The 13,236-nt window shown below is 67.4% G+C and overlaps 1 protein-coding gene across 1 annotated transcript in view; it reads right to left on the bottom strand.

The window, feature by feature from the left end:
* Positions 1-9,142, bottom strand: part of KIF26A (kinesin family member 26A) — a 40,996-nt gene extending 31,854 nt beyond the window's left edge. Inside the window, 2 exon segments of the mRNA XM_053889911.1 lie at positions 8,346-8,591; positions 8,945-9,142. Coding sequence (XP_053745886.1) covers positions 8,346-8,591; positions 8,945-8,986 — 288 coding nt within the window. The 5' untranslated portion in view covers positions 8,987-9,142.
* Positions 9,143-13,236: the final 4,094 nt, after the last annotated feature.

Below are 13,236 nucleotides of genomic sequence, written 5' to 3'. Positions count from 1 at the left end.
GTCCTCCGCCCGGTGCCACAACGCCATGCGAGGGTGGCGGGGACCCTGACGGCTAACAGCCTGACCAGCAGGACGGCCTCGGCTGGGGGGTGGGGAGCGGCGTGGACAGGCTGGCTTCCTGGGGGCGCTCCCCACTCGAGGGGGCTCTGCACACGCTTCGGGGGGCCTGGAGCTCACCCAGACACGGCTTTCAGTCCAACTCTGTGGGGGTGAGCTGCCGCTCTCCTGGACCCCATTCTCCTCATCTGAGCCACGGGCCACAGCACACTCTCAGGGCCACTCAGGAGGGCCCAGAGCCCCAGGGAGGCCGGGCGCTGCCCTGGGCGGCCCAGCCAGAGGAGGCGGCCGCTGAAACGGAGTGGAGCCCGTGCCCCTCAGCTGGCCCCGGGCCTCCCAAGTTCTCCTGATGGGAACCTCTGCGTGCGGGTGGCCAGCCCAGATGTGCACCCAGCCACCAGGCCCCTCCGATGAGGCCGCCAGGGGGACCCAGGGCTGCAGCGCTCTCGTGGAAGGACTTCCAGGGGATCCCCGGCCCCAAGCTCAGCTCCAGGGCTGGAGGGCGAGTCCGCTCCCCCACACCTCCTGACCTTCAACCTCATCCCCTTTCCCCTCTTCCCTCTACCTGGCATCCCGAGACAGGCATCCCCACCCCAGAAGGCCATCCCTGAAGGCCCTCACCCCATCTCTGTGGGGCTAGTTCTGAGATCGAATGCCACCTCGTCCAGGAGGCCCTCCTGGATGCCCCTTTCCAGAGTCCTCTCTCCCAGCCCCACAGCACTTCCGTTATGAGCACAGACATGGGAGGGTCACTCACCCCCACGCGTGCTGTTTCCTCCCTCACCACGTGGGGTGGTGGAGTTAAGCGTGTTTTGCTCAGACAGAGGTCAGCCGACGGCTCGCAGGCATCGGCGCTCCCGTCTGCCCGGCTCCCTGTCCCCACTCCCCCTTCCCAAAGCACCACCCCACAGCCCAGGGTGGTGTGCACCCCGGCCCCTGACCTAACCAAGCCCCAGGGGCGTTCTGAGAGGAGGGATCCCACAGCACAGACCCAGCCAGCCCTCCTCACCCATCACCCAGCAGAGAGGACAGACACGGGACAGGACGGGTCCCAGCATCATCTCGAGATCCGGCGCCCAGACTGCCAGGCACCCCCCCAGGCTCCCCACTGGCCCACCGCGCTGGCCGGATGAGTCCCCTCAGACCCGTCTCCACAGACACCCAGCCGGCCACAAACCACGCTCCTCACCGGCCACCATGAGCCTGAGGGGCTCTTGGATCAGACCACCGAGCTTGGGAGGCACGGCTGGGGCCCAACATGCCGAGAGCTCGGGAAGGGACGGGGCAAGGAGAGGGGCCCCCAGCGACGAGACCAGGAGGGCCCGTGGCTGCACTTGCTTGGGTGACCACCAAGCAAGCCAAGCCAAAATGGCTCCCAGACAATCCCTCAGGTTTTAGACGGGCCGAGTTTGTGGGGCCGGTGGGGGTTCCAGGTGGCCAGGCATCATGGCTGTGAGGGGTGGACAGGGACCTTCGGGGACGGGTGGGCCAGCATCCATCACGGGGTCAGAGGTGAGTGCAGAAGGCCAGCACCGGGCCCGGCGGGACCATCAATCTGTCAGCCCCAGGCGCCCGCTGAGCCCACCCACCCCTGCCCCCAGCCCAGCCCCCACAACTGAAGCCTGGGATGCTGGCGGGGAGCCCCCCACCCACAGGGCACCCGGACCCCTGCAGACAGCCCTCAAGCCACCCCAGCCCCACAGGGGATCCCCCAGCCACAAAATGTGACACTGGAAGTGAAAATGCCCCCTTTTAACCCGGGGGAGCAGGGCACTCGGCCCCAGGACCCTGTTCGCAGATGGGGAAGCAGAGACCCTGCAAAGGGCTGATGCCCCAGGCTCCCACTTCAGGCAGTGGTGCCACGCCCAGGGTTCCCTCCCGCAGGGGAGCGTCTCCAGCCACCACGTACCCCACCTCCCGTCGTGGGAAGGGAGAGCTCAGAGCTCAGAGTTCAGCAGTAAAGTAAAAGGTGTGGCTCCCCGGGGCACCTGGGGGACTCAGGGGGTTGAGCATCCGACTTCGGGTCGGGTCACGACCTCAGTTCATGGGTTCAAGCCCCGCATCAGGCTCTGTGCTGACAGCTCAGAGCCTGGAGCCTGCTTTGGATTCTGTGTCTCCCTCTCTCTCTGCCCCTCCCCTGCTCAAGCTCTATCTCTCTCTTTCTCAAAAAATAAATAAACTTAAAAAAAATTTTAAAAAGGAGTGGCTCCCAGAGGCCCAGCCACCTAGCCTGGCTGCCTCCGGGAACCCAGGGGACAGCCTGGCCTCAACTCCACTCCCCCCGGCCCCCCATAGAATCCTGCTCTGTTCCCAGGGAGTGAAGGAGCAGACAGAGGCCACACAGGCCAAGGGGACACTCAATCCACGTCTATTCTATTCATTTACTCACACTCCACACCTTTTTGCACAAAGCACCGGCCATGGCTTTCAAGAACTACTCAGCAGACGGCAGATACAAAACCACGTGACTAGAGACAGTTGCTTTAGAACAAATAGGAATGATCAATTCCCAAAAGACACAAGAGAACACGCCCATGTCATTGGCAGAAGCTGAAGAATCCACTGGCCTGAGCTTCCCCGCAGGCATAGGAAAAGGGAAACTACAGTTGCCTTGCTATTTAAAATAAGGACCGGCTCTTCTGGCTCCCAAATGAGATCCTTCCATGACACTCGAGGGATCAAGGGACCCAGGAAAAGGCCCCAGATGCATTTCCTCGGCCCATCCAAACCATCACAGGTCTTGCGGCAAGGCTCTGAGCAGCCCGGCGGGGGGGGGTGACCTGTGGCCTCCCTCCCTGACCCTCCACCTCTCACTCTCAGCAGACAGGCAGCAAGGCCGATCTCCCTACACACGCCCCTGGCTCGGCCCCACCTCTGACTGTAGCGGGACGCCCCTCGTGCTCCCTCCCACGAGACACAGGGACTGGCCGGCACCAAGGCCAGCTCCCGAAGCCCCATCTCTGCTTGTGGCTGGTGCCCAGAAGGCAGGGGTTGACAGCCCTTCAGCTCAACCCCACCCGCACTGCCCACCCTCACTCCCTGAAGCCCTGGACCAGCAAGGAGATGAGACAGGCACAAGGACCCTGTCATTCCATTACTGGACCCAAGTATACCAGGGGGCACTGGCTGCACCACCGTCTATCCCAGGGAGGAGGGGCCAGCTGAAATCTCACAGAGACCTAACCGCCCCCCCTCCCTCCCCCGGCACAGGCCCGGTCCCCCAGAGTGGCCTGGGAGCCTCCGAGGCCCACAGACTGATCCCTTCCCAGCTGAGTCATCACTGGGGCCCCCTGCCAGATGGGAGACCAGCCCCAGGGAGCTCCCGCCCCTCTCACACCTCCCCAGCCCCTCCCCAGCCGCCTCCAGAGCCTGCCAACACCTGGCTCAGTAGGGGTGCTCTGCTGAGGCCGCCTGCCCTGCCCTGTGGAGCCCCAAGGCAGACACCCTGGTCCTGGCATGGGGGCGGCCCCAGAAACAGGTGGAGCCCAGGCCAGGCTCCCGACAGCGTGGGAACCAGGGGTTCAGGGACCCTGACCGCAGGCAGCAAACGTCCCACGCCAGCTGAGCTCAGCCCCTGCCCTCCCGGGACCACAGGGCAGCTGGGACAGCAGACCCAGGGGCCCACTGTTGCAGGGCAGTGCAGTCAGAGCTGGGGGCCATGGACACGGAGCACCCAGGGGACTCAGAAGGCTTCCTGGCGGGGGAGTGACAGCTGAATGTCGAGCTGGCAGAACCCCACCCCCAAGCCAGACCCCAGAGAGAAGCAGGAGGCTCTCCAGAACTCCAGCCTTAGGAGCCTACTTCTGTCGCCCCTGAGCCGTGCACTGGACAGGAACCCACGGCCTCCCCAGCAGCCTTCAGACCGACTGTCCAGCTTGGTGCAAACTGTGAGCTAGCCCATGCCTGGGGCTGCACCGGTGGGCAGGGACCTCGGCAGTGGCTGTGGAGCTCATGGTGGGTGGGTGGGGGTGGGGGGCAGGAGGGTGGGACCCCCTGCCAGGTGAGCAAGAGGTTTCCAAGAGCCGAATGAGAATCGATCCCTTTCCCTCAACAGGGGGCGCTAATCAATCCCACACCGGTACCGACGCGTTGAAGGTCATGGGGTCTCTGGTGAAGTGGTCACCTCTGTGTGATGCACCTGGATGGCAGTTGGGATGGGTCCCCAAGCAAGAGCCCTGCCCCCGCTGCTGCAAGGGGAGTTAGGATGGCCATCCTCCATGGGGGCTGTCACCCGGGTGGGGGAGGGGAGAGCAGGAATCCAGCCCAACAGCCATGGGGGTGAACACAGAGGGGTAGGTCACTCAGTCATTCAACAAACGTACAGGGGTCACCCAGACCCCAGGCCTGCCTGGACAGAGCTCCCGGCCTAGGGGCAGCACAGTGGCCAAGGGGTGTGGAAAGGGCCGAGAAAGGCCCGGGTCGGGTGGCCCTCCAGAGTGGGGTGGGGTATGGGGGAGGGAGGCTCAGTGACCCTGGAGGAGCAGTCAGAGCCATGAACATGGAGGGAAGCCAGTCCGCGCAGGCTGAGTCTCCCAGCCACAGTCAGCAGTGCAGGCACCAGTACCGGGGGCGCTGGCGACTCGGGCTGCGTAGTTCTGCCATGTGAGCATAGGGAGGACGGAGGCCGGGGGAGGACGGGGCCGAGGGAGGATGGGGGCCGGGGGAGGACGGGGGCCGGGGGAGGACGAGGACAGGGGAGGACGGGAGCCGGGGGAGGACGGGGCCACGAGAGGATGGGGGCCGGGGGAGGACGCGGCTGGGGGAAGACGGGGTGGGGGGAGGACGGGGGACGGGGGAGGACGGGGGCCGGGGAGGACGGGGACGGGGGAGGACAGGGACGGGGGAGGATGGGGACGGGGGAGGACGGAGACAGGGGAGGACGAGGGCCGGGGGAGGACAGGGGCCGGGGGAGGACGAGGACGGGGGAGGACGGAGACAGGGGAGGACGAGGGCCGGGGGAGGACAGGGGCCGGGGGAGGACGAGGACGGGGGAGGACGGAGACAGGGGAGGACGAGGGCCGGGGGTCTGCAAAAGGAATGCCTATGAGAAACCACCTGGGGTGACGGACAGGATGGCGCCTTCAGGCAGAGTGGCCTCTGTGGGCAGGGGTGTCCCTTTCAGTGAACCTCCGTCTGATGGGGCCAGGACGGCAGCACTGGGACTGGCAGAGACCCCTCCTGATGAGAGGTCCCTCCTGGCTGCACTGAGGGTGGGAGCTGGGGGCGGGCAGGCGTCGGGAAGGGACAGAAGGGATGCTGACAGGGGTCTGCAGGAACTCGCTGACCAGTGCGAGGCAGAGGGTGAGGAAACCGAACAGTGTGGACGCGGCCCCAGCCTCTGCCTCGGGGGAAGGGGGACACAGCGGCCAGTGGCTAAGCTGGGGGGCACTCAGCTGCGGCAGAAGAGGAAGGCCCAGGTTTGGTCCCTTCGAGGGACATGTTGCGAGCCCCCGGCAGACTTTTCAGAGATAGGGGCACCCGGGAGGGGCACAGGGAGATCAGAGCAGGGAACTGGCCAGATCACCTGGGGATGAGAAGGGTATCTGTAGCTGGGCCCACAGTGGGAAGAGTCCGTGAAAGGGTCCTGAAGGGTTCATCTGGGGAACCTGGCGAGAGCTGAAGGGGGCTGAGAGGGGTGCCCAGCCTGGAGGCCCCCATCTGGCCGTCCGCTCCACACCCAGGCCCACTGCCCTTCTTGGTTCGGGTAAGGACAGTCTCCCAGGCTCCAACCCTCCCATGCCCTCTGGGGGCATCAGAACACAGTCCTAACCACTCCACGAGAATGTTGTCCCTGGGTGGGGACTACGGTCACCTTCACTCCCCGGACGGGGAAACTGAGGAAGACACAGATTGAAAAGAGGACACAGCAGCAAAGGAGAGGAGGGCCTTACACCCGGAACACCTGATGGCTGGGCAAGGCTCCAAATGCCCCACTCGACCCCACGGGCACCAAAGACCCGGGCACAGAATGACCCTCGAGGCCCACATCCCGGCAAGAGCAGCAAGGGCTAAGGGGTTCGAGCCGCCCTGTGCTGGCACTGTTCTACCCACCTGTGAAATGGGTACACAGATGGTCCCGGATCTCAACAAACCTGCCTGAGGTCCCAGAGCAGGGAGCCGTCTGCTGGTGGGAGGGTGGGCAAGGAGCCAGCTGGGCGGAGCCCTGGCGGGGATGCCAAGGGCAGAAAATGGGGTGACCTTGAGCCGGCGGAAAGATCAAAGTCCCTCCACCTTCTCAAGCCTTTCTCTACACCGAGATCAAGCAGGGACCCCCAGGGTGAGGGCCTCCGATAGCCAGGCTCCAGTCGGGCTCCAGCCCCATCGCCCAGTGTCTTTCTGGCCTCAGAACAAAGCCCAGTGCTTCCCTGGACCGTGGGCCAGACTCTGAGGAGGACTGGGCTCACCGAAGCCAATCACACACAGCCCCCACCCCCCCCAGCTACCTCCCAAACCGAAAGCAGAAGCAGGTCCGTGCACGTGCCCTACGCACCAACTCCCCAGCCTTCCCTGAAGGAAGTTGTGGGCCAGGACGCCAGGGAGAGCCTGGGCTTCACAGGACAATGACGCCTACCAAGGTCCAGAGGTCTCAGGCCCAAACCCCTAGGTCCCTGGGCGTGGGTGGCTCAGCCCAAGGGCCTGGAGGGTTTCCATCCTCTGGGGAGAAACAGTGGATCATGGGGCCTTCCCTCCCGTGGGCACAGCACTCTACAGGTTGGACCTCGCTCCCAGAATGGCCCCGGAAGACTTCATTCATCTGACAGAGGAGGAAACACGGCGGGGGAGGGGCCGCGGAGCAGGAACAAAGCAGGGGACCCTGGTCTGCTGGGTGAGCATGCCACTGGGTACCAAGGATGGCCAGGAAAGGGGGTGAGCCCCCACCTGGCACTGAGGGCTACTGCCAAACCCAGGACAGGCCGGGGCAGGGGGCAGGTGAGCCCTCTGGGTGGTCAGGACGCTTCCCTGCTCAGCATCAGCAGGAGGAGACCAGTGAGCCACGCCCCCCCTTGATGAGGGCCTCTGTCTCTCTCCACTGGGATCCCCCACCCACCTGCAACCAGCTGGCCAACATGCCCAGCACCACCAGCCACGGAAGCCACTCCTCTCTCTGGCCTCAGTTTCCCCTAATGGGGTAATAAGATGGCTGGGCAGCTCTGACAGACCCCCGGAAGTCTGTCCCAAACCACCCTCTCGTGGGGCCCTGAAGGTCCTCTGCTGTCTTTTCGACCAGATGCAGGCCATCTGGGGCACAGAGCTCGGAAAGCCTTCACGCTGCCCGGAGCAGCAAGTGAGGAGGGTCCAGCCCCACCCCGGGGGGCAGGCCGCAGGTCCCCTCTCCCCACCGGAGAAAGGGTGCGCCCAGGACAGAAACGAGACTCCCCTCCCTTCCCCCACCTGGCCGAGACAGGAACACCAGGGGACCCCTGGAACCCAGGGTCTGGCCCCCACCCCAGACTTCTAAGCCCCCTTAGAGACCTATATTTAGATTCAATGGGGATTGTGCGACTTCCCAAGAAGGCTTTCAAAAAGACTGAAGGTCTGGCGGGAAGGGCTTCCTCTGGAGACCCCCACCTTCCCAGGCTTTGCAAACTTCCAGCGCTCATTGTTCCTTGAACAATGGTCCCAGCTCCTTCCAAGACCAGGGCAAGCCCATTGGCTGGAGAATCTGGCAGAGCCCTCTCCCAGGGCAAACACCTAGGCGGCTGGGGCCCAGGCACTCGGTTCCCAAAAGGGTGGCCACTGCCTAAGGTTAGCAAAGCCCCAGGCCATGTCCCACACACCATTCTCACTCACCACCCGGGGAGGGGGGCAGGCAGGGCCCCCCTCACAGCGGCAGGCCCACCCTCTGGTCCTCCAAGCCCTCCTGCCCCGGGTGTGCAATTTCCAGACACCTGGCTGGGGGCCCGGGGGCCCCAAGGGCGACCGCGCACCGAGTAACCTCTGGCTGCCGGCGGGGCAGGAGCTGTCCCGCCCTGGGTGGAGTCCCTGCCGGCTCCCTCTCTCCCCTCCCCCTCCCAAACACAGACTGCGGTTCCAGCTGTGCGACATCTGTGGCTCCGGGGAGAAGCGCCTGCCCTACGGGCCTCCAATCCCACCGCGGAGCCTCTTAGGATGAACTGCTACAACCCACACGCACCGCGTTACAGAAGGGGAAACCGAGGCCCGGAGAAGGGAAGGAACGAGGCAGAAAACACTCGGCGGAACCTCGCCTCCCTCCGGGGTTCCCGAGGTCTCCCCAAAGCCGGCACGGGCCCTGCCCGGAGAAGCGGGTCCGAGAAAGGCTCACTTACCCGGAGGGGTGTTCCGGGCCCGCTGACCAGCTTCCACGCCTGTCGCTTGAGCTCGGCGAGCTTCGTGTGGCAGTGGCGGCACCAGCCGCCCCCGCCGGCCGAGTGGCCCTGCTCTGCGCCCGCACCGGCGCCCTCGGGCGCAGGGCGGCTGCCGCATGGGTCCTGCTCGGGCCCGTTGGGCAGCCTCTTGCGGGGGGACACCTCCAACAGCTGCAGCGGCTCGCGGGCCGGGCCGCCCTCGGCCACCTGCGGGGGGTGGGGGCAGAAGGGGACGTGAGCCTGGGCCCCTGAGCAGTGCCACCCCGGGACCCAGCACCAGTGACTCCAGATCTCAGCGTGTCCCGGCCCCGGAGTGAGGCACGCGACAAAGTTCGGAGCGCGGGGCGCGAACCTGCCGCCCGCCCTCTCCTTCCACCCGGGGAGGTCCGGATTGGGGTCCCTCCCAGCAGGGGGCCCGGCGCCCCCAGCGTTCCGCTCCAGGCCCGGCCCCCAGGGGGCGCAGCGCACCCCGCGAGCATCCTCGGCGTCCCGGACTCCGTCTCGGGGCGCCGGCTGGCGCCCCGCCGCCCGCCTCCCTCTCGGGGCCCGGCCGCGCGTACCGCGGGTGGTGCTGTGCACAGCGGGGAGCCGCGGCCGCCCATGGCCTGGACGCCGGAAGGGCCGGGAGGGCGCTGCGGGCCGCGAGGGCTCTCCGGGGTCGCCGAAGCTACGTGATCCGGCCCCGGGGCGCCCCCATGGTCCGGCCGGCCGCTCCGAAGTTGGCGGCGCGGGCGTGTGGGAGGAGAGAGCGCGCGGCGACGGCGGCGGTGGCGGCGGCGGCCGCGGCGGCGGCGGCGGCGGCGGGCGTGCAGGGGAGGCGAGGGCGGGGCGGGGGCGGGGCCCCGGGGGCGGGGCCGGCGGAGCGGGGCTCCGGGAAGGCCGTCCCGCCCCGCCTAAGCCCTCCGCACGGCTGCGCGTGGGGGAGGGAGCCCTCTCCGCCGCGCGGCCCCTCCCACTCCAAGGACCCCGACCTGTTAGGCGAGTCCCGGCCCGAAGGAGGGGCGCTGGGGGCCCCCGTGAGATACTCGGTACACTTGCGCGCATGCGCCTTCCTGCTCCTCTCCCGGGACAGTGGGGTCTGCGCGTCTCCTGGGAGGCACCGACCCACTCCTCACGTAACAGGAGAGGAAACTGAGGTCGCAGAGAAGGTCTCGCCCAAGGTCACGGTGCTAGGCGGGACGAGGAAGGGGCTGAACCCCGGCCCAGACTCCCACTCGCTTTTTCCTGCAAATACAGCGCACTCCTCGTGTCGCTGGTCGCCCTTCGGGTCTAACAGTCGCACGTAGGTGAGTTTCGCCGCGGTCCGCACCTCGGAACGTGCAGTGCCTGGGCCAGAGGGTCTCTCTCTAGGCGAGTCTGCAAGCGGCACGCGTGTCTTTGCAGCCGCGCGTGTGCAGGACGGTGCGTGTGCGCGCTGTGCGCCCGGGAAGCGGGAGGAGGTGGCGCGGCTGGCCCCGGGCGTGTGCGCGGGACCTGTTGTCAGTGGCAGATGGGAACTTAGCTGCGGAATTAATTGCCTGTTTGTCTCCGGCTGAGAGGTCGCCCCCCATCTCGGCGACCGGTTGCTCCCGCTCCAGACCGGCCTAAGAGTCGCCGCGATGTGAGGCGCAGGCGGCTGGGGGTCCAGGCTCCCGCGCAGCCAGAAATCCCGGGTCGCGCTCGGAGGGCGCGGCCACGGGCTTCCCGTGACGCGAGCGCCCCCTGCTGGCCGCCGCGCGCTCTCCGCCCCGAGGCTGGAGAGACACCGGGCGCCACGAGTCCTGGGCAAGAAGACGCGCCCCGGGAACCTAGAGGAGCCCAGCCAGAGAAAGGGCCGGCTGGCGGGCCGGGGTCCAGTCGGAGACCCCGGCCCGCGCGGCTCCCCGCGCACACGAACGCTCACACAGATAGGAACTGCTCCTCGCCTCGCCTGGGCCCCTCCAAGCGACCCCTCCTTCATTACGTTTTGCCCACCACCCTTTTACTTGGAAGGTCCTCCCTGCCCACGCACGCACTCCCCAAAAAGGAGCAGTGCATCGTAACACACGCCCCCCCCCCCCCCCGCCCGGCTTTCCGAGTCATTTCTGACCGTGGGCGGGGCGGGGGCGGGGGCGGGATAAAGTGGGCAGGGGGTCCCCACTCTCACTCCGCAAACCCACAGCCCCCAGCCCTTTCCCGCCGACCCGGGGGCCGAAGCTCTTCCCCTCTCCCATCTCATCTCAGCCTCCCGAAGGAAAAAGGCGGCAGCCCCCGTCCGCCTCTGGGTACCGCGGGGCACTCCCCACGCCGCATCGCCAGCCAACAGCCCGGTTGCCCGCCCCTCAACTAGTCCGGGACGCAACACACACCCGGGCCCGGGAAGTGCGGCTCTGCCCCCCCACACACACACACACTCCCCACAGTCACCCGCGGGAACACACTGATGCCGAGCGCCCGGGTCCGACGCCCGGGCCGGCCACGCCCGCAACTTCAGTTGTCCGCCGCCGCCGCGGCGCTCGGGGTGCACACGCTCACGCCTCACACCGGGTTCCCGGGGAGGGGGGGGCGCACACAGCCCGGCAGGACCTGGAGTCACCTCAGGGACTCAGGGTCGGCCGCCAGGCCCCCGACCCCCAGCCAGGCGCGCCGTGGGATCCGGAGTCCCTGCGCTGCTCTCTCCGCTCCGCTGGCTGCCTCGGCCAGGACGCAGCCTCAGTGGGAGACCGGGGCGCCGGCAGCGGGGTAAAGTGCGGCAGCGAGTCCCTGGGCCGGCCTGCGGGACGCTGCTCGTGACCCGCTGCCTCCCTGCCGGCGCCGCACCCTCGGCCGCGGGAGCCGCGCCGCAAAGTCGCGGGACAGCGCTTCCGCCGCCGGCGCGTCCCGCCGCCCGGCCCTCACCTTGGCTCGCCGCCGCAGGAGGTGGCTGGTGAAGCCCAGGATGACCTCCGAGTCCAGGCAGAGCGCCCCCATCTCCAGCAGGCTGGGCACCTTGCGGGGCGCGCCGCGGGGCGGCTCTGGCGGCCCGGGCAGCGCCATGGAGGAGCTGAGCGCGGGGAGCGGCCAGGAGCTCCTCCCGCCGCCGCCGCCGCCGCCGCCGCCGCCGCCTCCCCGCTCGCGCGCTCACTGGCCGCGCGCCCGCCGCCGCCGCGCCCCGCACCGCGCAGGGCCGCCCGCCAGGCCCCCGGTCCTCCGCGGCCCCTGCGCTCGCGCCGCGCGCCCCCGCGCTCCGGCCCCGCCCGCCCGCCCGCTCGCGCCGACAGCGCCCCCTCCGCCGGGCCGGCGAGCCAAACGCCCGGCCGGGCTCACCCGAGGAGGAGGGGCGCGGGGAACCCGAGGCCCGCTTGCTGTGGGGCGGAGGGTGGGGGCGCGGGGACCCCGCCTGGGCCCGCATTCCTTGCCTCGTAGGCCCCTGCCGGATGCGCCGGCCCGGGAGCGCAGGGCCGGGGGCGGGGGAGGCGCTGAGCGGGGCTCTCGTAAACCTCTGCCGACTGGAGACGTATCTCGGCTCTTCCCCCTTTGATCCGATCCGTCCCGGGGCTCCCAGGCCCTGGAGACGCGTAGGGAGCCCAGTGGCCTTGTGCACCGCATCCTGCCCGTGCTCCAGAACGCCCCCGTCTGGGGCGGCTGCTGGGAAGCACCCATCCCACGCCCCAGCCTCGGCCTATGGACCTCCAAGGCCAGCCCCCCAGCACCAGCAGCTCCTCCCCTCTGACCGACCCCTCTGGCCCCTCCAGTAACTCCCTGCGGACTGGGGGATTCCCGCTAGTCTCCTGGCAGGGCCAAATTGTGGTCGGAGTCGAGTCCTGTCCACTCGGATCCAGGGTAGATCTGCCCGGATTCCAACTCCCAGCCAGACCTGTGGCTCCTCTGTGCGCAGCCCCTGGGAGGAGTTAAGTGAAGAGACCAGGTTGCCTAAATCACCTGGGCCCCTGAGGAAGGTCTTTGGGAGTTATGGGGGAGGTGTCAAGGGACAGAGCTGGGGGACGGGCCTTGAACAGGACCTGGAAGGTAAGCTGCTAGGGGAGAAGACTGGAGAGCTAGGGGGCCTGGAGGTCAGAGGGCTGCCCCCTCCAGAGGCCCTGGTGCTTAGACTGCAGGACGCAGCAGCGTGGCTAGGGTGCTACCATGGGGCCAGCCAGACCCTCCTCTCTGCCCCATGGAAGGATCATGGAGTCTCCCCAGCCCCCAACTCCCCTAGGGACCAGGAGACCCTCCTGCCTCCCCAGGTTCCTCCCCTGACTCCCACAGATGGCAGCTGAAGGACAGTGTTTCCACCTGACCGCACCTAACAGGCACATCATAAACACCTTATCTGTGGGCCACTGGGCCAGCAATTGCCAGCACCCCCGCCCCCACCCAGGTTTTGGGTCAGGAGAGAGACCCTGGGAGGAGCTGACCCCCTCCCTGCCCCCATGGCCAGCCCTGGCCTGGGGCAGAGATCAGGGCCAGCTATAAGAGGGGCCAGGGTCGCCCTCACTCCCCCTCTCCAGCCCCCTCTTCTGGGCTCCTATGGTCTGGGTTTAGGAAGAGCTGTGCTCCAGCAGGCCACCCTGGAGACCCCCATCTTCTCCCCTCCCCCTCAGGCAGGCACTGGAGAGAACTGTCCTGCCCCCCTCCTCCAAGACCCGAGCCTGGGGGTGGGGGGGCTCCCTCCAGTGGACCCGGCTCTTCTGGGAGGAGGCTGCCCGCCATCTCAGTGGATTGATTAAAGTCATCGTGGAGATTTTTTTAACGTTTAATTTACCAGGCACGCAGCGCCGGTCAGAGCTGTCCCTGGGGAAATCTAGGCCAAGGGAGCAAAACAGAAAACCCCCTGCAATTGAACGGAGTTCTGACGGGATTAATTGCTGGACTCGGCCTCCAATCAGACCCCACGTGGCAATATTTCAGGGAG

Source organism: Panthera pardus, unplaced genomic scaffold (genome assembly GCF_024362965.1).
Source record: "Panthera pardus isolate Hobbes unplaced genomic scaffold, ASM2436296v1 HiC_scaffold_24, whole genome shotgun sequence".
Lineage (NCBI taxonomy): Eukaryota > Metazoa > Chordata > Mammalia > Carnivora > Felidae > Panthera > Panthera pardus.
Note: the sequence above shows the minus strand (reverse complement) of the source record. Positions and strands in the feature narration are given on the sequence as shown.